This window comes from Echiichthys vipera (assembly GCF_963691815.1).
Source record: "Echiichthys vipera genome assembly, chromosome: 1".
Lineage (NCBI taxonomy): Eukaryota > Metazoa > Chordata > Actinopteri > Perciformes > Trachinidae > Echiichthys > Echiichthys vipera.
Window position 1 is genome coordinate 2341977 of NC_139826.1, and position 22136 is coordinate 2364112.

General features: G+C 40.7%; 1 protein-coding gene across 2 annotated transcripts in view; it reads left to right on the top strand.

Annotated features, from left to right (window-relative positions):
• ano9b (anoctamin 9b) overlaps positions 1-22136 on the top strand; it is a 69013-nt gene that overhangs the window by 34810 nt on the left and 12067 nt on the right. For both annotated transcript variants that reach the window (XM_083914245.1, XM_083914246.1), the window contains 5 exons: positions 5146-5239; positions 5569-5629; positions 15276-15358; positions 20699-20803; positions 21177-21341. In XM_083914245.1, coding sequence (XP_083770371.1) covers positions 5146-5239; positions 5569-5629; positions 15276-15358; positions 20699-20803; positions 21177-21341 — 508 coding nt within the window. The remainder of the gene's footprint in view (positions 1-5145; positions 5240-5568; positions 5630-15275; positions 15359-20698; positions 20804-21176; positions 21342-22136) is intronic.

Here is a 22136-nt window from a genome sequence, read left to right on the forward strand (position 1 = left end):
AAAATAAGAAGATATAGTTTCGCTCAAGGAGGATTTAAATGACATGGACCACAGTTTAGAAAAGAGTAACATTATTGTTCTTTATTGGTTCTTTACTATTGTATCTCTATGTTTTTGATACATAGAGATACAATAAAGCTCAACATGGTTAAACTAAAAATATTGGGGATTGCATTGTGTGTGTAACTAAATGGTGTTACATATACAAGATCAAAAATACCAGACTAATGTGAAAAAGAACAGATTGTCTGTGGTTGGGTCTGAATTACAGAGAGGAGGTGCCAGACTCCACCAGGGATACATTGTATGACCACAGGCAGGAAAGATTAGCTGTGGCGCTCTGTGGTGCATCTGGGTCTTCTGCTGAAGGTGCTCCTCTGCTGGGCCAGTGTGTCGTAGAGCGGGTGGGAGACATTGTCCAGTATAGACCAGAGCCTGGACAGCATCCTCCTCTCTGCCACGGTCATCAGGTGTCCAGCTCCTCCCCCACCACATCACTGGCCCTCCTGATCAGTTTGTTCAGTCTGTTGGTGTCTGCGACCTTCTGCGCACTGCCCAAGCATGTGACAGCGAAGACGATCGCACTGGCCAATACAGACTCTTAAAACATCCTCAGCATCGTCCGGCAAATGTTAAAGGACCTCAGCCTCCTCAGGAAGAAGAGTCGACTCTGGCCCTCTCTTTCTGCGTTTCTAGTTCAGTTCAGCTTGTCGTTAAAGTACACCCCCAGGTACTTATACTCCTCTACAGTGTCCACAGGGACCCCCTGGATGGAGAAAGGGGTCACAGGTGTTTTCACCCTCCTCAGATCCACTACGAGCTCCTTTGTTTTAGTCACGGTGAGCTGCAGATGATTCAGCTCACTCCAAGTGACAAAGTTGCACATTACAGTCCTGTATTCACTTTCATCCCCCTTTCCTATACAGCCAACTATTGCTGAGTCATCAGAAAACTTCTGAAGGTGGCAATAGTGGAAGTCTGAGGTGAAGAGGGTGAAGAGAAAGGGAGAGAGGACAGTCCCCTGTGGGGCCCCAGTGTTGCCGACCACCCTGTCAGACACACAGTTCCGTAGGCGTACATACTGTGGTCTGCCCATCAGGTAATCCACAATCCAGGACACGATGGGAGCCTCCACCTGCATCTCAGACATCTTCTCACCCAGTAGAGCCAGACGGATGGTGTTGAATGCACCAGAGAAGTCAAAGAACGTGACTCTAACAGTGCTCGCAGACTTGTCCAGATGACTGTAGACTCTGTTCACTCTGGTCTTCTCACCAGGTCAGGCGTGAAGGACACTGTAGAGGTGTCCATTGGGGGAGTGCTGAGGTCATCAGGTTGTGGAGGACATGATGTAGAGCAGGGGGGAGGTGTGGCATAGGTAGGTGTGAAGTGAGGTGGTGAGGGGCAGACAAAGGGTGTGTAAGGAGGAGGAGTAGGGGGAGGTAAAGTGGTGTTGGTTGAGGGGCCGGCAGCAGTAGAGTCATGTGGGGGATTGGCCGCGGTATCACACCTATGGAAAAATAGGATCAGTTCGCTGGCCTGGTCCACACGGTCCTCCAACCCTGTGCTACCAGTCTTCTGGAACCCGGTGATGGTTCTCATGCCACTCCATACATCCCTCATGTTTTGCTGGAGTTTGTTCTCCAGCTTTCTCCCATAATTGTCTTTAGCCTCCCTGATTTTAATTCTGAGAACCCCTTGGACTCTCCTCACCTCATCACGGTTGCCATCTCTGAATGCCCTCTTCTTTTCATTCAGGATGGCCTTAATGTCCCTGGTGATCCAGGGTTTATTGTTGGCGTAGCAGGTTACAGTCCGAGCTGGGACATTGCAGTCCACACAAAAATGTATGTAGTCCGTGATGCACTCAGTGAGCCCAATCGATGTCCTCTCTATGCAACTCACAAAGTGCAGGCCAGTCAGTCACTTCAAAGCAGCCCTGCAGTGTCTCATAAGCCTCCTCTTACTGCTCTCGGTGCAGTCCCAGTCAGCCTGAATGGTGTGGAAGCCATCCACAGAGACGTTCTAGTCCATGATGTTCATGTGCAGCCATGTCTCCGTAAAATACATCAGACTGCACTCATGGTACTCAGGGTGGCTCTGCGTTAGTGCCGTCAGTTCATCCATTTTGTTGCAAGAGACCGTACATTTCCCATAACAACAGAGGGGAGACACGGCTTAAATCTTTTCCTTTCCATAAGCCCATCCCGTCTCGACCCTCCTCTATTGCCCCGACGTTGCTTTCCACCTCTGAGTCCCTGGTGTGTTTTTCTCCAGGGTTCGGATGGAATATCCGCTGGTCTGGCTTTTGCCGGCCTCCAGAGTAAACAAAGGAAGCGGCATTGTTAAAAACAGCACGAAAAGAAACTTGTAAAAGTAATGTCATTGTGGAGGGCAGAACTTCACCAAAGTTAGAGTGAAGAAACAGAATTAATAAATGAGAATAAAAGTTAAGGATGTTTTAAAAAAGCAAGCTCAAAGACCGGAGGAGTAATAGGCAGCGTGCAACTTAATGCGACTTAAAGTCATACAGCTATTTTAACATTATGTAGCAAATTCAATCGTGGGGTAGCCTATTGCTATTTTCTTAAAATTACATTATGAATGTGATGAAAGTTGTTATAAGGGTACATTGCATCAAGTCTGTCCATGTCACTGTCAGTAGACTTATATGAGCTAAGACAGGACTTCACCAACGACACCAAGGTGAACAATACACCCTTAATATTAACTGTAATTCATAAAGTTAGGTAACATTATGTTCAACAAACAGCACATTGTTAAACATATAGCGTAACTGTAGCTATAAAACAGTATATACCTGTATATATATATATATATATATATATATATATATATATATATATATATATTTATATTAGGGTTGGAACGGTTCACAAAATCCACTGTTCGGTTCATATCACGGTTTTCGATTCGATTCGGTTGTTTTTTTCTATTTCTTTTAGATTCTAAAAATACCACCACCATCAGGTTTGTAGCCTAATAATTCAAAAAAAAATCAGGTATTCTTAAGGACATGTCATGCAATCATGCAAAAACGGAAATAATAAGGCAGCTTACTTAGGGATTACTGTAACAATCTTTAATGAAAGTGAAGTGAGATTTTGAAACCGTAGGAGAGACATTGCTGCATTTACGCATTTATATATTTATTTGGCAAAAAGGTAAACAATTGTTTGCCTTCTAGGTAAGAATATAAACACTTTTACATTATCAAATCTTAGAAAAAATGAAGAAAATAGGTTTTCTTTCACTAAAATACACACAAACAGCAATCACTGAACTGACTGAATAAAGGCTACATCAGGGTTATTCAATTCATTTGGAATTGAGGCCGGTTGACGAAATTGATCCAAAATGAGGGGCTGTAAAAAATATGAGCATCACATTAATGGATATTGTAAAACAATGCAGTGACATAGGAGTACATACAGTATATTGTCTTTATTTTATCAATGTAAATAGTACTCATGACCTCAAAGTGCAACAAGCTCTGCTAAGTGCAAAAACATTAACAAACCTGTTAACCAGAGGTTTACAATCAGTTATTGGACTAAAGTAAAGTTTGAGGTTCTTCTCCTTTACTTTAGTATTTTATTTACATGCTACTTTATACTTCTGCTCCACTACAAATCAGTGGAAATATTCTACTTTTTACTCCACTACACTTATCTGATTACTTCAGTTACTAGTTACTTTACCAGGCTGACAAGCACATATGAAACATTAGTTTATCCATCAAAAACTGGACTGACACAAATGAACGTAACATAAATGCAGAGTAGCATGATTTTTATCAACTTCTCCTCTTTACACGCAGATATGGCTGCAGAGTAAACTTAGGCTTCATAGTGACAGAAACTCAAACTTCTCTGCCCGTTCTCTGGTGAACAGTTTTCTGTGACAATCTTTCTTTTGTAGAAAGAAACATTGATGTGGTGATTTAACCAGACAGAAACGATTGAGAACAACAACAGAGCGGAGCTTAGCGAGCTGTTGCCAAGAGGATTCAGAAACTCACGAAGAAGAGTGTAGCGGGAGCGTGCGTAGCAGGAATGTGCGTAGCAGGAACGTGCGTAGCAGGAACATGCATAGCGTTGTGGCCGTATATATATATATATGATATATATATATATATATATATATATATGTATATATATATATATATATATATACATATATATATATATATATATATATATATATATATATATATATATATATATGAAGGTGGCATATATATACATATATATGTAATATTCAGGTGTTTTTTTTTACCGTGGTGTTATTGGTGGAGGTTATGTAGCTTATTCAAACTACTAAACTATGACGCATGCTGTTCGTATTGTCTCTGGCATACACAATTTCATGCGTCCCTGTCTGCTCCAAGCTGGGGACCCATGGGTCCCACAGAGGAGGAGCTGGTGCTCTCCTTTTTTTTGTTTTGTGATGGAGGATGATGTTACAGACTACAGCAGGGAATGGTTACAGAGGTTAGAGACCTACAGATAGACTCTGAGGCAGCTGTCAGAGGGATAGAATGATCTGCTGCTGAAAAGAAATTACTGAACTATGCAAAAACAAAATCATTTTTTAAATGATCATACAATCTAAATACCTGTATATTGGGAGCCAAGAGGATGATGATGATAATGATGATGATCAGAATGTTAACAGTTTACTAGTTGTGTTTTATTATGACTTTTGTTATCTGTATCATAATTTAAATTAATTCATATTAAGTATTTCTGATTCTATAGCCAAACGTGTTTTTTCATGACCAGTATGATATGTCTGGTCCTGGATTTTATTCCTTTCTTATTTTAAAAACAAGATATATGGTGAATGGCATGGATTCTCCTAAATTACTTCTACAGGCCACATAAGACAGTTTTGTTTGTGCGATAAAGGTCCCTTATGTCCTGACTCCTGCCTCTCCACCAAGTCTTTATGTGATGAGTGGCAAATTTCTTACATTGGACTTCTGTAGAGCTATGAAAAGCCAGCTCTTCCTGTTGATCATGTTTTTTTCTGCAAAACAAGCAGCAGCTGAGTCACTGACACAAAGTGAGTGAGCTTTTTATTTCCAATAACCCTTTAATCTCTGTCTTTTTGTGTCCTCAGTAAGGAAGTGTGTCAGTCCAGCATCATTATGTGTCCACGCTGTGATAACGGGTGTACAGTGTGGCAGCTGTCAGACACCTGCACCTATGCTAAGGTGACCTCATCTCATGTCACTTTATTCTGTTTTTGTTCAACAAGTTGCTGTCAGATCACATCGGAGTATGAATTTGACTCCCAACTATCCACTGCTCACTTAAAACCAGCTGACACAAGTCCGATGCTGGAAATATATCTTAGTAACTGAGTAACAAGGATTTACAAACTACTACAGTTCTGATATTTGAGTAATGATGGGGTTAGTCAGGATTTAAGACGAACATGGTTTAATGAAAGGTTGGTCCTGATGTTTATTTATGATTGTGGGATACCATTTTTATGATCATAAATCGTAAATGGATCTATAATGTGTTTGTAACCCCACAGGTCAGCCACCTGTTTGACAATGAAGGCACTGTGGCTTTTGCCATGTTCATGGCAATCTGGGGTAAGTGTCTGATTTGAACTGATCCAATGATATCTGATCTAATGTGTTCCTCTCTGGTGTCTGATATGATGTGTTCTACTCTGGTGTCTGATCTAATGCGTTCTACTCTGGTGTCTGATCTAATGTGTTCTACTCTGGTGTCTGATCTAATGTGTTCTACTCTGGTGTCTGATCTAATGTGTTCTACTCTGGTGTCTGATCTAATGTGTTCTACTCTGACGTCTGATCTAATGTGTTCTACTCTGGTGTCTGATCTAATGTTTTCTACTCTGGTGGGTGATCTAATGTTTTCTACTCTGGTGTCTGATCTAATGTGTTCTACTCTGGTGTCTTATCCGATGTGTTCTACTCTGATGTCTGATCTAATGTGTTCAACTCTGGTGTCTGATCTAATGCGTTCTACTCTGGTGTCTGATCTAATGTGTTCTACTCTGGTGTCTGATCTAATGTGTTCTACTCTGGTGTCTGATCTAATGTGTTCAACTCTGGTGTCTGATCTAATGTTTTCTACTCTGGTGTCTGATCTAATGTGTTCTACTATGGTGTCTTATCTGATGTGTTCTACTCTGATGTTTGATCTAATGTGTTCTACTCTGGTGTTTGATCTAATGTGTTCTACTCTGATGTCTGATCTAATGTGTTCTACTCTGACGTCTGATCTTATAGTGTTGTCACGATACCAAAATTATGACTTCGGTATGATACCTGCCTAAAATATCTCGATACCGATACTGAAACGATACCACGGCAGAAAACTAAAACATCAGCAAAAGTAATGGAATAAAATATTAGATGACAAAATGTGGAACTTAAAATTATTTATTTTTATTCATTACAACACTTAAACTTAAAAAGTCAAAATAAATATAGAGATTTTTGTCAAAGCTGCAGAACTTTATGCTTATGCTTCAATACTACTAATATTATCATCATTATTTCAGGCTGATAGTTAACTTAGCTGCCAATGTGGTTACAAGCATCTCTGTGTCCAAAAAGACAAGTGTCTTGTGTTGTTTATTTGTCTTGTTTGCTCTCACAGATTATTTAATGACCTGATTTTCCATTTAAAGCTCAGTGTTTGTAGTAGAAAAAAATTAACAGCACATTAACTACAATTCTATTCAGCATTAAAATAATTGTAAATCTGGCAATTCATAAAATAAGATAATACATTATTCGTCCCACAAAAGGGAAATTTGCAATTTGTATTTTAAGTTGATAAAATTCAAACCTTGTATTATCAGCCTGCAAACTACATTAGTGCAGTAAAGTATAACACAAATGACCCAGACCCGGTGGAGGTCTGTGCTCTTACCATACCATTTTCTAATAATGTAAATTACAATATATCTTGTAAATTTTTGACAATAATGTACATGCTATGATTATATTACTAGCACCGGTTGACTTAAAATGAGTGTTGTTGTTTATCATACTTGTGAACACCAGCGCATGTTATCGTAAAGTTCATGTCACCAGTGTGAACGTTGCGTTAGCAGACAGAGATATGTGGAACCACATCGGACTGTTAAACAGCTTCTCCCCTGACTGCCTCCTGCAATTCTGATGGGGAAAACAGTTCGCTTGACTTCATCCGGGGGATATTTAACGTTATCTATTGCTAACCTGCAGCTCTTTGAACTCTCGGTGCAAATCGGGGTGTCTGTCCGCGAGATGCTTCGCCAGGTTGGACGTGTTGCCTTCCTTGGTCATCACCGACTTATAGCATCTCTTACATACGGGCCTTGTGGTGTCCGTGGGCTTGCCCTCGCTGTCTGCAATGTAAGCGAAATATTTCCATATTTCGCTCCGTGCGTCTGCTTTTACAACAAGCCTCGGACGGTCGGCGGGAGCACTCGTGAGACTTTCGGCCATGTCTGTCTCGCTCTGCTATGTGACTGTCTGTCACCGTAAAGCCACGCCCACTCCGTCTGCAGGCAGCGAGGAAGCAGAGAGAAGCTGCACAGACACGCTGTCGCAGAAAATTCAGAAAGTACCGATACTAATAAAACGTGAAAAAGTATCGTTCTTAACGGCTGGGTACCGCGGTACCTTTCTAGTATCGGTATACCGTGCAACACTATGATCTAATGTGTTCAACTCTGGTGTCTGATCTGATGTGTTCTACTCTGGTGTGTGATCTAATGTGTTCTACTCTGACGTCTGATCTAATGTATTCTACTCTGGTGTCTGATCTAATGTGTTCTACTCTGACGTCTGATCTAATGTGTTCTACTCTGACGTCTGATCTAATGTGTTCTACTCTGACGTCTCATCTAATGTGTTCTACTCTGACATCTGATCTAATGTGTTCTACTCTGGTGTCTGATCTAATGTGTTCTACTCTGATGTCTGATCTAATGTGTTCTACTCTGACGTCTGATCTAATGTGTTCTACTCTGACGTCTGATCTAATGTGTTCAACTCTGGTGTCTGATCTGATGTGTTCTACTCTGGTGTGTGATCTAATGTGTTCTACTCTGACGTCTGATCTAATGTGTTCTACTCTGGTGTCTGATCTAATGTGTTCTACTCTGACGTCTGATCTAATGTGTTCTACTCTGACGTCTCATCTAATGTGTTCTACTCTGACGTCTCATCTAATGTGTTCTACTCTGACGTCTCATCTAATGTGTTCTACTCTGACGTCTCATCTAATGTGTTCTACTCTGGTGTCTGATCTAATGTGTTCTACTCTGGTGTCTGATCTAATGTGTTCTCCTCTGGTGTGTGATCTAATGTGTTCTACTCTGACGTCTGATCTGATGTTTTCTACTCTGGTGTCTGATCTAATGTGTTCTACTCTGACGTCTGATCTAATGTGTTCTACTCTGACGTCTGATCTAATGTGTTCTACTCTGGTGTCTGATCTAATGTGTTCTACTCTGGTGTGTGATCTAATGTGTTCTACTCTGGTGTGTGATCTAATGTGTTCTACTCTGGTGTGTGATCTAATGTGTTCAACTCTGGTGTCTGATCTAATGTGTTCTACTCTGGTGTGTGATCTAATGTGTTCTACTCTGATGTCTGATCTAATGTGTTCAACTCTGGTGTCTGATCTAATGTGTTCAACTCTGGTGTCTGATCTAATGTGTTCTACTCTGGTGTCTGATCTAATGCGTTCTACTCTGGTGTCTGATCTAATGTTTCTACTCTGGTGTCTGATCTAATGTGTTCTACTCTGGTGTCTGATCTAATGTGTTCAACTCTGGTGTCTGATCTAATGCGTTCAACTCTGGTGTCTGATCTAATGCGTCCTACTCTGGTGTCTGCTCTAATGTTTTCTACTCTGGTGTCTGATCTAATGTGTTCTACTCTGACGTCTGATCTAATGTGTTCTACTCTGGTGTCTGATCTAATGTGTTCAACTCTGGTGTCTGATCTAATGTTTTCTACTCTGGTGTCTGATCTAATGTGTTCTACTCTGGTGTCTTATCTGATGTGTTCTACTCTGGTGTCTGATCTAATGTGTTCAACTCTGGTGTCTGATCTAATGTGTTCTACTCTGGTGTCTTATCTGATGTGTTCTACTCTGATGTTTGATCTAATGTGTTCTACACTGGTGTTTGATCTAATGTGTTCTACTCTGATGTCTGATCTAATGTGTTCTACTCTGACGTCTGATCTAATGTGTTCTACTCTGACGTCTGATCTAATGTGTTCAACTCTGGTGTCTGATCTGATGTGTTCTACTCTGGTGTGTGATCTAATGTGTTCTACTCTGACGTCTGATCTAATGTGTTCTACTCTGGTGTCTGATCTAATGTGTTCTACTCTGACGTCTGATCTAATGTTTTCTACTCTGACGTCTGATCTAATGTGTTCTACTCTGACGTCTCATCTAATGTGTTCTACTCTGACGTCTGATCTAATGTGTTCTACTCTGGTGTCTGATCTAATGTGTTCAACTCTGGTGTCTGATCTAATGCGTTCTACTCTGGTGTCTGATCTAATGTGTTCTACTCTGGTGTCTGATCTAATGTGTTCTACTCTGATGTCAGATCTAATGTGTTCAACTCTGGTGTCTGATCTAATGTGTTCAACTCTGGTGTCTGATCTAATGTGTTCTACTCTGGTGTCTGATCTAATGCGTTCTACTCTGGTGTCTGATCTAATGTTTCTACTCTGGTGTCTGATCTAATGTGTTCTACTCTGGTGTCTGATCTAATGTGTTCAACTCTGGTGTCTGATCTAATGCGTTCAACTCTGGTGTCTGATCTAATGCGTTCTACTCTGGTGTCTGATATAATGTTTTCTACTCTGGTGTCTGATCTAATGTGTTCTACTCTGGTGTCTGATCTAATGTGTTCTACTCTGGTGTCTGATCTAATGTGTTCAACTCTGGTGTCTGATCTGATGTGTTCTACTCTGGTGTGTGATCTAATGTGTTTTACTCTGATGTCTGATCTAATGTGTTCTACTCTGGTGTCTGATCTAATGTGTTCTACTCTGACGTCTGATCTAATGTGTTCTACTCTGACGTCTGATCTAATGTGTTCTACTCTGACGTCTCATCTAATGTGTTCTACTCTGACATCTGATCTAATGTGTTCTACTCTGGTGTCTGATCTAATGTGTTCTACTCTGATGTCTGATCTAATGTGTTCTACTCTGACGTCTGATCTAATGTGTTCTACTCTGACGTCTGATCTAATGTGTTCAACTCTGGTGTCTGATCTGATGTGTTCTACTCTGGTGTGTGATCTAATGTGTTCTACTCTGACGTCTGATCTAATGTGTTCTACTCTGGTGTCTGATCTAATGTGTTCTACTCTGACGTCTGATCTAATGTGTTCTACTCTAACGTCTCATCTAATGTGTTCTACTCTGACGTCTCATCTAATGTGTTCTACTCTGACGTCTCATCTAATGTGTTCTACTCTGACGTCTCATCTAATGTGTTCTACTCTGGTGTCTGATCTAATGTGTTCTACTCTGGTGTCTGATCTAATGTGTTCTCCTCTGGTGTGTGATCTAATGTGTTCTACTCTGACGTCTGATCTGATGTTTTCTACTCTGGTGTCTGATCTAATGTGTTCTACTCTGACGTCTGATCTAATGTGTTCTACTCTGACGTCTAATCTAATGTGTTCTACTCTGGTGTCTGATCTAATGTGTTCTACTCTGGTGTCTGATCTAATGTGTTCTACTCTGGTGTGTGATCTAATGTGTTCTACTCTGGTGTGTGATCTAATGTGTTCAACTCTGGTGTCTGATCTAATGTGTTCTACTCTGGTGTGTGATCTAATGTGTTCTACTCTGATGTCTGATCTAATGTGTTCAACTCTGGTGTCTGATCTAATGTGTTCAACTCTGGTGTCTGATCTAATGTGTTCTACTCTGGTGTCTGATCTAATGCGTTCTACTCTGGTGTCTGATCTAATGTTTCTACTCTGGTGTCTGATCTAATGTGTTCTACTCTGGTGTCTGATCTAATGTGTTCAACTCTGGTGTCTGATCTAATGCGTTCAACTCTGGTGTCTGATCTAATGCGTCCTACTCTGGTGTCTGATCTAATGTTTTCTACTCTGGTGTCTGATCTAATGTGTTCTACTCTGACGTCTGATCTAATGTGTTCTACTCTGGTGTCTGATCTAATGTGTTCAACTCTGGTGTCTGATCTAATGTTTTCTACTCTGGTGTCTGATCTAATGTGTTCTACTCTGGTGTCTTATCTGATGTGTTCTACTCTGATGTCTGATCTAATGTGTTCAACTCTGGTGTCTGATCTAATGCGTTGTACTCTGGTGTCTGATCTAATGTGTTATACTCTGGTGTCTGATCTAATGTGTTCTACTCTGGTGTCTGATCTAATGTGTTCAACTCTGGTGTCTGATCTAATGTGTTCTACTCTGGTGTCTTATCTGATGTGTTCTACTCTGATGTTTGATCTAATGTGTTCTACACTGGTGTTTGATCTAATGTGTTCTACTCTGATGTCTGATCTAATGTGTTCTACTCTGACGTCTGATCTAATGTGTTCTACTCTGACGTCTGATCTAATGTGTTCAACTCTGGTGTCTGATCTGATGTGTTCTACTCTGGTGTGTGATCTAATGTGTTCTACTCTGACGTCTGATCTAATGTGTTCTACTCTGGTGTCTGATCTAATGTGTTCTACTCTGACGTCTGATCTAATGTGTTCTACTCTGACGTCTGATCTAATGTGTTCTACTCTGGTGTCTGATCTAATGTGTTCTACTCTGACGTCTGATCTAATGTGTTCTACTCTGACGTCTGATCTAATGTGTTCTACTCTGACGTCTCATCTAATGTGTTCTACTCTGACGTCTGATCTAATGTGTTCTACTCTGGTGTCTGATCTAATGTGTTCAACTCTGGTGTCTGATCTAATGCGTTCTACTCTGGTGTCTGATCTAATGTGTTCTACTCTGGTGTCTGATCTAATGTGTTCTACTCTGATTTCTGATCTAATGTGTTCAACTCTGGTGTCTGATCTAATGTGTTCAACTCTGGTGTCTGATCTAATGTGTTCAACTCTGGTGTCTGATCTAATGTGTTCTACTCTGGTGTCTGATCTAATGCGTTCTACTCTGGTGTCTGATCTAATGTTTCTACTCTGGTGTCTGATCTAATGTGTTCTACTCTGGTGTCTGATCTAATGTGTTCAACTCTGGTGTCTGATCTAATGCGTTCAACTCTGGTGTCTGATCTAATGCGTTCTACTCTGGTGTCTGATCTAATGTTTTCTACTCTGGTGTCTGATCTAATGTGTTCTACTCTGGTGTCTGATCTAATGTGTTCTACTCTGGTGTCTGATCTAATGTGTTCAACTCTGGTGTCTGATCTAATGTTTTCTACTCTGGTGTCTGATCTAATGTGTTCTACTCTGGTGTCTTATCTGATGTGTTCTACTCTGATGTCTGATCTAATGTGTTCAACTCTGGTGTCTGATCTAATGCGTTCTACTCTGGTGTCTGATCTAATGTGTTCTACTCTGGTGTCTGATCTAAGGTGTTCTACTCTGGTGTCTGATCTAATGTGTTCAACTCTGGTGTCTGATCTAATGTTTTCTACTCTGGTGTCTGATCTAATGTGTTCTACTCTGGTGTCTTATCTGATGTGTTCTACTCTGATGTTTGATCTAATGTGTTCTACTCTGGTGTTTGATCTAATGTGTTCTACTCTGATGTCTGATCTAATGTGTTCTACTCTGACGTCTGATCTAATGTGTTCTACTCTGACGTCTGATCTAATGTGTTCAACTCTGGTGTCTGATCTGATGTGTTCTACTCTGGTGTGTGATCTAATGTGTTCTACTCTGACGTCTGATCTAATGTGTTCTACTCTGGTGTCTGATCTAATGTGTTCTACTCTGACGTCTGATCTAATGTGTTCTACTCTGACGTCTGATCTAATGTGTTCTACTCTGACGTCTCATCTAATGTGTTCTACTCTGACGTCTGATCTAATGTGTTCTACTCTGGTGTCTGATCTAATGTGTTCAACTCTGGTGTCTGATCTAATGCGTTCTACTCTGGTGTCTGATCTAATGTGTTCTACTCTGGTGTCTGATCTAATGTGTTCTACTCTGATGTCTGATCTAATGTGTTCAACTCTGGTGTCTGATCTAATGTTTTCTACTCTGGTGTCTGATCTAATGTGTTCTACTCTGGTGTCTTATCTGATGTGTTCTACTCTGGTGTCTTATCTGATGTGTTCTACTCTGATGTTTGATCTAATGTGTTCAACTCTGGTGTCTGATCTGATGTGTTCTACTCTGGTGTGTAATCTAATGTGTTCTACTCTGACGTCTGATCTAATGTGTTCTACTCTGGTGTCTGATCTAATGTGTTCTACTCTGACGTCTGATCTAACGGTTCTACTCTGACGTCTCATCTAATGTGTTCTACTCTGACGTTTGATCTAATGTGTTCTACTCTGACGTCTCATCTAATGTGTTCTACTCTGACGTCTGATCTAATGTTTTCTACTCTGGTGTCTGATCTAATGTGTTCTACTCTGGTGTCTTATCTAATGTGTTCTCCTCTGGTGTGTGATCTAATGTGTTCTACTCTGACGTCTGATCTGATGTTTTCTACTCTGGTGTCTGATCTAATGTGTTCTACTCTGACGTCTGATCTAATGTGTTCTACTCTGACGTCTGATCTAATGTGTTCTACTCAGGTGTCTGATCTAATGTGTTCTACTCTGGTGTGTGATCTAATGTGTTCTACTCTGGTGTGTGATCTAATGTGTTCTACTCTGGTGTGTGATCTAATGTGTTCAACTCTGGTGTCTGATCTAATGTGTTCTACTCTGGTGTGTGATCTAATGTGTTCTACTCTGATGTCTGATCTAATGTGTTCAACTCTGGTGTCTGATCTAATGTGTTCAACTCTGGTGTCTGATCTAATGTGTTCTACTCTGGTGTCTGATCTAATGCGTTCTACTCTGGTGTCTGATCTAATGTTTTCTACTCTGGTGTCTGATCTAATGTGTTCTACTCTGGTGTCTGATCTAATGTGTTCAACTCTGGTGTCTGATCTAATGCGTTCAACTCTGGTGTCTGATCTAATGCGTTCTACTCTGGTGTCTGATCTAATGTTTTCTACTCTTGTGTCTGATCTAATGTGTTCTACTCTGGTGTCTGATCTAATGTGTTCAACTCTGGTGTCTGATCTAATGTGTTCAACTCTGGTGTCTGATCTAATGCGTTCTACTCTGGTGTCTGATCTAATGTTTTCTACTCTGGTGTCTGATCTAATGTGATCTACTCTGGTGTCTGATCTAATGTGTTCTCCTCTGGTGTGTGATCTAATGTGTTCTACTCTGAAGTCTGATCTGATGTTTTCTACTCTGGTGTCTGATCTCATGTGTTCTACTCTGGGGTCTGATCTAAGGTGTTCTACTCTGGTGGGTGATCTAATGTTTTCTACTGTGGTGTCTGATCTAATGTTTTCTACTCTGGTGTCTGATCTAATGTGTTCTACTCTGGTGTCTGATCTAATGTGTTCTACTCCCGTGTCTGATCTGATGTGTTCTACTCTGACGTCTGATCTAATGTGTTCTACTCTGGTGTCTGATCTAATGTGTTCTACTCTGGGGTCTGATCTAATGTGTTCTACTCTGACGTCTGATCTAATGTGTTCTACTCTGGGGTCTGATCTGATGTGTTCTACTCTGACGTCTGATCTAATGTGTTCTACTCTGGTGTCTGATCTAATGTGTTCTACTCTGGGGTCTGATCTAATGTGTTCTACTCTGACGTCTGATCTGATGTGTTCTACTCTGGTGTCTGATCTAATGTGTTCTGCTCTGGTGGGTGATCTGATGTGTTCTACTCTGGTGTCTGATCTAATGTGTTCTGCTCTGGTGGGTGATCTAATGTGTTCTACTCTGACGTCTGATCTGATGTGTTCTACTCTGGTGTCTGATCTGATGTGTTCTACTCTGACGTCTGATCTGATGTGTTCTACTCTGGTGTCTGATCTAATGTGTTCTGCTCTGGTGGGTGATCTAATGTGTTCTGCTCTGGTGGGTGATCTAATGTGTTCTGCTCTGGTGGGTGATCTAATGTGTTCTGCTCTGGTGGGTGATCTTATGTGTTCTCCAATGGTGTCTGATCTAATGGGATCTACTGGATGTGGAGTCCCTCTTCAATGGCTTGCCTCTGTGTTTTCAGCCACTCTGTTCCTGGAGCTGTGGAAGAGACACAGAGCCAGACATGTTTCTAAGTGGAAGGTCTATGACTGGTGTGAGGAGGAGGTACTGGAGATAAATCTGAGTCTAGATCCTGTGTAGTTATCAGTAGTGTTGTGTTGCACCTCACTAATGGCATCCCTACATTAAAGTGATGTGCACACTGTTTGATACTTTTTTTTTTTGAAGCTTCATTGTTTATATTGTCAAACCGAGCTCAGTGGATCTAAATGTAAGAACTATTTCTGTAAGTTCGTAGATGTTTTACATTATATCAGAGGAAAGAATGATTAATTGAATTCAAACCATTATTTAAAAAAATAATAATAATCTGAAACTTGCAACAAAAGCTGCATTTGATTTATTCTTCAAGTTGTGTTTAAAAATGCATTAATTTGCTCATTGAGCATTAAAACATGATTGCAAAGATATACAAACAACCACTACGGACTCAGACAACTGTTACACACTACAAAGGAGTATACAAAACATCCAGTTAATACGCAGTTAAAGAGTATACACAATATTTAGTTAGTATGCATTCAAAGAGTATACAAAATATTTAGTTAATATGCATTCAAGGATTATACACAATATTTAGTTAATATGCAGTAAAAGAGTATTCATAATATTTAGTTTATATGCAGTAAAAGAGTATACACAATATTTAGTTTATATGCAGTAAAAGAGTATACACAATATTTAGTTTATATGCAGTAAAAGAGCATACACAATATTTAATTTATAGGCAGTCAAAGACTATACAAAATATTTAGTTTATATGCAGTAAAAGAGTATACACAATATTTAGTTTATATGCAGTAAACGAGTATACACAATATTTAGTTAGTATGCATTCAAAGATTATACACAATGTTTAGTTTATATGCAGTCAAAGTGTATACACAATATTTAGTTTATATGCAGTCAAAGAGTATACACAATATTTAGTTAGTATGCGTTCAAAGAGTATACACAATATTTAGTTTATATGCAGTTAAAGTTTATACACAATATCTGTATATATAATGTCTCCCTGTGCCCTGTGATAGACTGGCGTTCTGTCCAGGGTGTACCCCGCCTCATGCCCAATGTCAGCTGGGATCGGCTTAAACCTGGGGTGTAAGGTTTGAACATGTTCTGGATGTAGCCATCTGAGCCATCTGCAGCACTGTAGACAAGTACTAGTGCTTTGAATCAGATTGTTTTCCCATCTCATTTGATTATTTTCATTTGTTAAAGTCAGAATAATAAACATTTATGACATTTCAAAAAAATTAGTGACCAGTAATGCCACCATTCTTTTCAATAACAGTCATAAGCCTTTCATTCATGGAGTCTGTTATTTTCTTGATCTGTTGATGATCATCTTTTTGCACAGCATCAACCAAAGCCTCCCAGACAGTGGTCACAGAGGTTTACTGTTTTCCTTCACCATAAATCGACCGTTTAAGAAGGGACCACAAGTTCTCAATAGGGTTTAGGTCAGCCGAGGAATGGGGCCATGTCATTATTCTTTCATGTTTAAGGCCTTGCAGTACTTCGATGCATGTGATGGGGCATTGTCCTACAGAAACATCATGGTCTTCTTGAAAGATGCAGACCTTTTTGGTCCAGCCCCAGGCCGGTCGATCTAGTCCGTCAAGAGTCACTCTCATCTCATCAGTCCATAAAACCTTTGAAAAATCATCTGTCTTCAGGTATTTCTTGGCCCAGTCTTGTCGTTTCACCTTATGTCTTGTTCAGTGGGGGTTGAGTTTCAACCTTTCTTTCCTTGTCAATGTCTCTGATCACTGAACACCTGGAGGATAATAGGTTCCTGCTTCACATTCGATTCTTCTCAAATCTTTGACAGTTAATTTAACACGTTTCTTGCAACCCTGTTGACTATTTGCAACAAAAGGTTTGATGGTACTGTGCTGCATCACTCTGAAATATATATATATATTATCTAAACAAATTTAGACTTTTCAGAGTAAGTTAAGTCTCATTTTTGGCCCATTTTATCTGAAGAAAAGAAGCTGCCTAGTAACCCTCCATCCTCCCTCATTACACAAATACACATCACCTGATATGGACCAACACTTTCTGTACAGAACGGAAGCCTCTCACAACGACGTAAAGTTATAAACATTTATTTAGCTACCTAGTACGGAGAATACAGGATAGTGCAACACTGAATAGAGGGTTAAATGTGGAAAAGTTTAAGACCAGAGTGATTCAGACCTACGGGTCTGGTTTATAATATTACTGGCGGACTGGCTCTAATTAGCCTATCAACAGAACTTGGATCAGAATTTAATTATCACCAACGTTTTCATCCAGGAGTTGTATTAAAAGGCCAACCTTACTTTGCCGTTGATATTACAGTCAACCCCCCCCCCCCCCCCCCCCCTTACAGTACCCATGCAGGTTCCATAGGTCCGACCTGAGTTCTGGTCTGTAGACTGGGTCAGCTGCGCATTTGGATCAGTGGGGATTGTCTGCTCCCGTCCCGGCTTGGATTCAGCTCTTCAGGTGGCTTGTCTCTGGCTGTTGTTGTTGGTTGATAAAAAAGGTTCTGATCGGTTCTGTGGACTGGTGTACAAACAAAAGAAACAAAATGCAGGAAGCGCAGAAGAGGGGAGAAGAGAGAAGTGAGTTGAAGAGGAGATGAAGTAAAGAGAGGGGTCAGAGGTGCGAAGAGAGCAGAAGAGTGAAGGACCATTCTGTCGGTTCCTTTATCTCACGGATGAATGAAAAGGGCGGGGGTCTTGGCCTAACCCAACCCTCTAGTTCTGAGCGAATTAACTTCTTTATATGCCGGAATTCTAACAGGGAAGATTAAACTATCTCTGGTTGATTTTCCGTTATTAACCTCTTCTTCCCTGAGTCCGTTTTTGAGGTTCCTGCTCGAAAATGACATGCTCAGAATAAATAGGGTATATCTCTGTAATTACAAGCTTTATGTGCATTATCTTGGTATTACAATAAAGGTTACACATGTGAGATGGCATCAGAAGTGTAAGCAGCACTATTAATGCAAGTGTGTCAGAGTAAATGCAGATGGCACAAAGCAAAAATGGAAGAATTTCTTCCCTCGCCCAAAAAAAATTGTCATTTTATATAAATATCCCTTTGAAAATAATGCCACAGTAGCCAAAAAACTCAATAAAGCCATGGAACAACATCTGGACATCACCTGTGAGAAGTTTGATGCTGCTGAAATAAAGCAGAGGAACAATTATAGAGGTCTTATTGAAGAAATATATAGGCGTCCTCAAGTTTGGCATATTTGGCACGATTTGGCACAACTTGGCACCATTAGTGCCATTTGAGATTTCTTAGGTACCACGTTGTAAAATTAATTTAATTTAATTTAAATGTCATTTTGGATCTAAGAGAAAACAGTTTTTGAAAAAAAAATAATAATAATAAATAGGACCCCCCCCCCCCCTACACACACACATAAACCCTACAAAAGAACTACATTTGTCTCCAAAAGGGTCAGATTACTGTATTCACTATAATACAACAATAACTGTAATAATATAATAATAGTAGGGACATAGTATTAAAATAGTAACAATAATGATGAAAATCAGCAACAGCAACAACAACAATGTGCCACTACAAAGTGCAATAGCAAAGTGCTGGCCAAAATATTCTGCAAACAACTATTTACAAGACACAGATCCGTGGCTTGCACAGCCACAGGAAGATAAAGTGCATAAAAGCAGCAGAACAGCGAGTGTCAGTCCGTGTATTCACGCCAGCCTCAGTCCGTCACCGTGCGTCACAGCGCTAACGTCGCTAGCGCGCTAGCGCCGTTAGCGCGACAGAGTCCCTTTGCCCTTACGCGGGGCTATATCTTCCGTCCACATTGGTCAATCTTGAAGCATGACACCTCGTTGGAATCGTAAGAACCAATAGAATCAAGTTGTGAGCGTTTTTTTCACTTAAACCACACGACTAGCGAATCACAAAGGGATAAGGACGAGCTACACTACATGACGGACAGGCGCTATGACCCAATCAGAGCCTTTGAAAAGCGGGCTTAGCAGGTCAAAGAAGCCGGAAAAACCTCCAAAGCATGCTGGGAGATGTTGTCCTTCCATTTCAGCGGTTTTTATTTCTGTGGATTAAACTTTTCACTGTGATACTGCAAAGGTAAGACAGCATTTCTGGTTTTGGTTTTCAAATGCGCTTGTTGTTTTCTGTCATATTTGGCTGCTGGATCAGTGAAACTTGGTCGTAGAGTGATAAAAATAGTATTTTTGGAACGTGTGGAGACTCTGCTATGGAGTGGATGCAGTGAAATCTTGCTGATATCAGAGCAGCCACTGTGCCAGCTTTATTTGTCTGTGTTGCTCTTATTTCTGTTTTTTCGCCTCATATTGTTTGATTGCTCGCTGTTGTAACTGTGTTTGTTGGTCATACAAATGGTTTATATGAGCGTGTAGAAGAGATTCTTAGCTTTCTGTGGGTATGCAGCATGTGTGTCTGTATGCAAGCTACATGTTGCTGCAGAGGGGGATGTTGTTATACTATCTGATTGCCCCCGCCGACGGGGTCTCAGGGATATCCAATTTAACCAAAAATCTTTAGGCAGGCAGTTTTAACAGATACAGAGTGAAGGTAAGTATTAACACAGAATATTTCAGGAATTAGACAGAGACTTTGCACTTCTGAAACCACATAAACATAATCACAACAAGATACAAATAATGCATGTACTGTTAGACATTTGCAAGAATGTCTTTGAACAGCCAGTCGCGATGAAACATCGAACTTTAACTATTTTTCAAACTTTCACACAAAGTCCTGTTTAGTCCTTATCACTGAAATTCCCTCTGTCTCCAAACAGAGACCGATTCTCCAGTTCGAACTGCGGTCAGATTTGACATTGATTTAGGATGAAAGGGTCCTTCATCCTGAAGTTCTTGGTTTTAATTACCCTAGGAGGGTTTGAGGTTGTGAAACACACCTTATCTCATATTGAAACAAGTATAAAAACCTCTTATCTCCCGCTCCCTTCCTGTGACGCTGAGCACAAAAGCAGACATAGAGGACTCACATGGAGCACTTCCTATGGGGTCCTACACAGCAAGGAGTTGGAAAATATGCATAATAATGATATGGTCAAAATACTGACTAGCCTAATAATCAGGCACATGGTGTAGATTATTAATATTTCCATATGTGATATGTTTTTTTTTACCTTTTACATTCCACTGAGCTCAATTTGACGGCATGATTCTTGACCTTAGAAAAAGCTTATCTCAAGGTCCACTCACTGGCTTTTTCTGGAGCTTTTAACCCCTCTCCTCTTGTTAAAGCACTTGATTCCAGGACACAACAGTCCTTGTACTCTACCTTTAATGTGTGTGTGCGTGCGTGCGTGCATGTGTGTGTGTGTTCTGACAGGAGGAACTGATTCTGGAGATAGTCAATGATCCAAACTGTAAACCCAAACAGTTCAGACACTCCTACCTGCGCAGCACTCTAGTCCTCATTCTGGTAACTCTCATGGTAAGACACACACACACACACACACACACACACACACACACACACACACACACACAGGAGTTTAGTGGGTGTGGTATACAGGGTGGACTGAAGCGCTATCTGATAGTCGAGATTTAGGGCCAAAGCATTCCTCAGGAAATGTATCTCCCTGAGAGCACATCTGCACAGATCAACGGCTGACACACTCTAACATCACATTATTGTCAGTCAAACAATCTTTATTAGTTCCTGTTTCCTGATGTCTGCAATTTATGGGGGAAAAAAGAGGCCCCAAATCCCTTTTACATCTTTGCAGAACAGGAAATAAAGGGAGATCAGAGCTGTAGAGGAGGAGCAAGAAGAAGACATGATGGTGTGTTTGTTTGTGTTCTAGCTGATGCTGATCATCGGTCTCGCTCATGCCCTGGTGGTGTTTCGAGTGGTGGCCGCCCCCCTGATGTCTGAGGGCAGGTGGGAGTTTATCAGGGATCATGCCAACACTGTGGCTGTAATGCTTGGGGCAGTGCTGCACTATGTCACCATTCAGATCATGACCCGGGTATGTATACCTGTATCCTGATCCTCTTTTCACAATGTCAGTAGAATGGGCTGAACAGGAAAAACAGCCCTTATTCTGTGTTGAGAGTGTTATTCCAAGGTGGTTAGCCGTGGTGCTAACCCAGTAGTCACACCAGAAAAGCAGCTTAAATGAGCTTCTTTTGTTGTTACCTTTTTGTAGCAGTTTGTTATGAAGTGACTAACTAACCAGTGTTAGCTGTCTCTCTCTCATGAGTCCAGGTGGGGTTGGTGTCGGCCAGTTAGTCCTATGACCTCAGCAGGAATGTAGTAGTAACACAGGCGCTGTCTAAATCACAGTTGGTACTAAAGACCTTTTCACCGGAATTCCATTGCTAGGCAACAGCCATGGTCCTTGGTCACTTCCTGTCAACTGATGTCATTCACATTCACTGCAACCGGATATAAACTAGGACTGTTTTGGAATGTTTACATTTTTGAAAAGGTCCATACACAGTTAACACAGTTATCTGCTAGTTAACTGTTTGTGTGGCTGCTGGAACTGAAGAGAGATGAGAAAATGTCCAAAACTGCACCCGGGGGCGGCCGGTGGCTGAGTGGTCAGAGCAGTCGCCTCGTGTTGAGAGGCCAAAGCTCCTTGAGGCAGCGTGAGACTTCAGATTTAAACCATCCTGCCTCGTATGTAAGCACACAACAGATTCTAGACCAAAGTTTCAACAATTATGTCACACTAGCCAACACACAAGGGAGATGAAGAGAGACAAAGATAAAGTAAAAGTAAGGATTCAGAGTCAACATCTTCTAGAGCAGTGGTTCC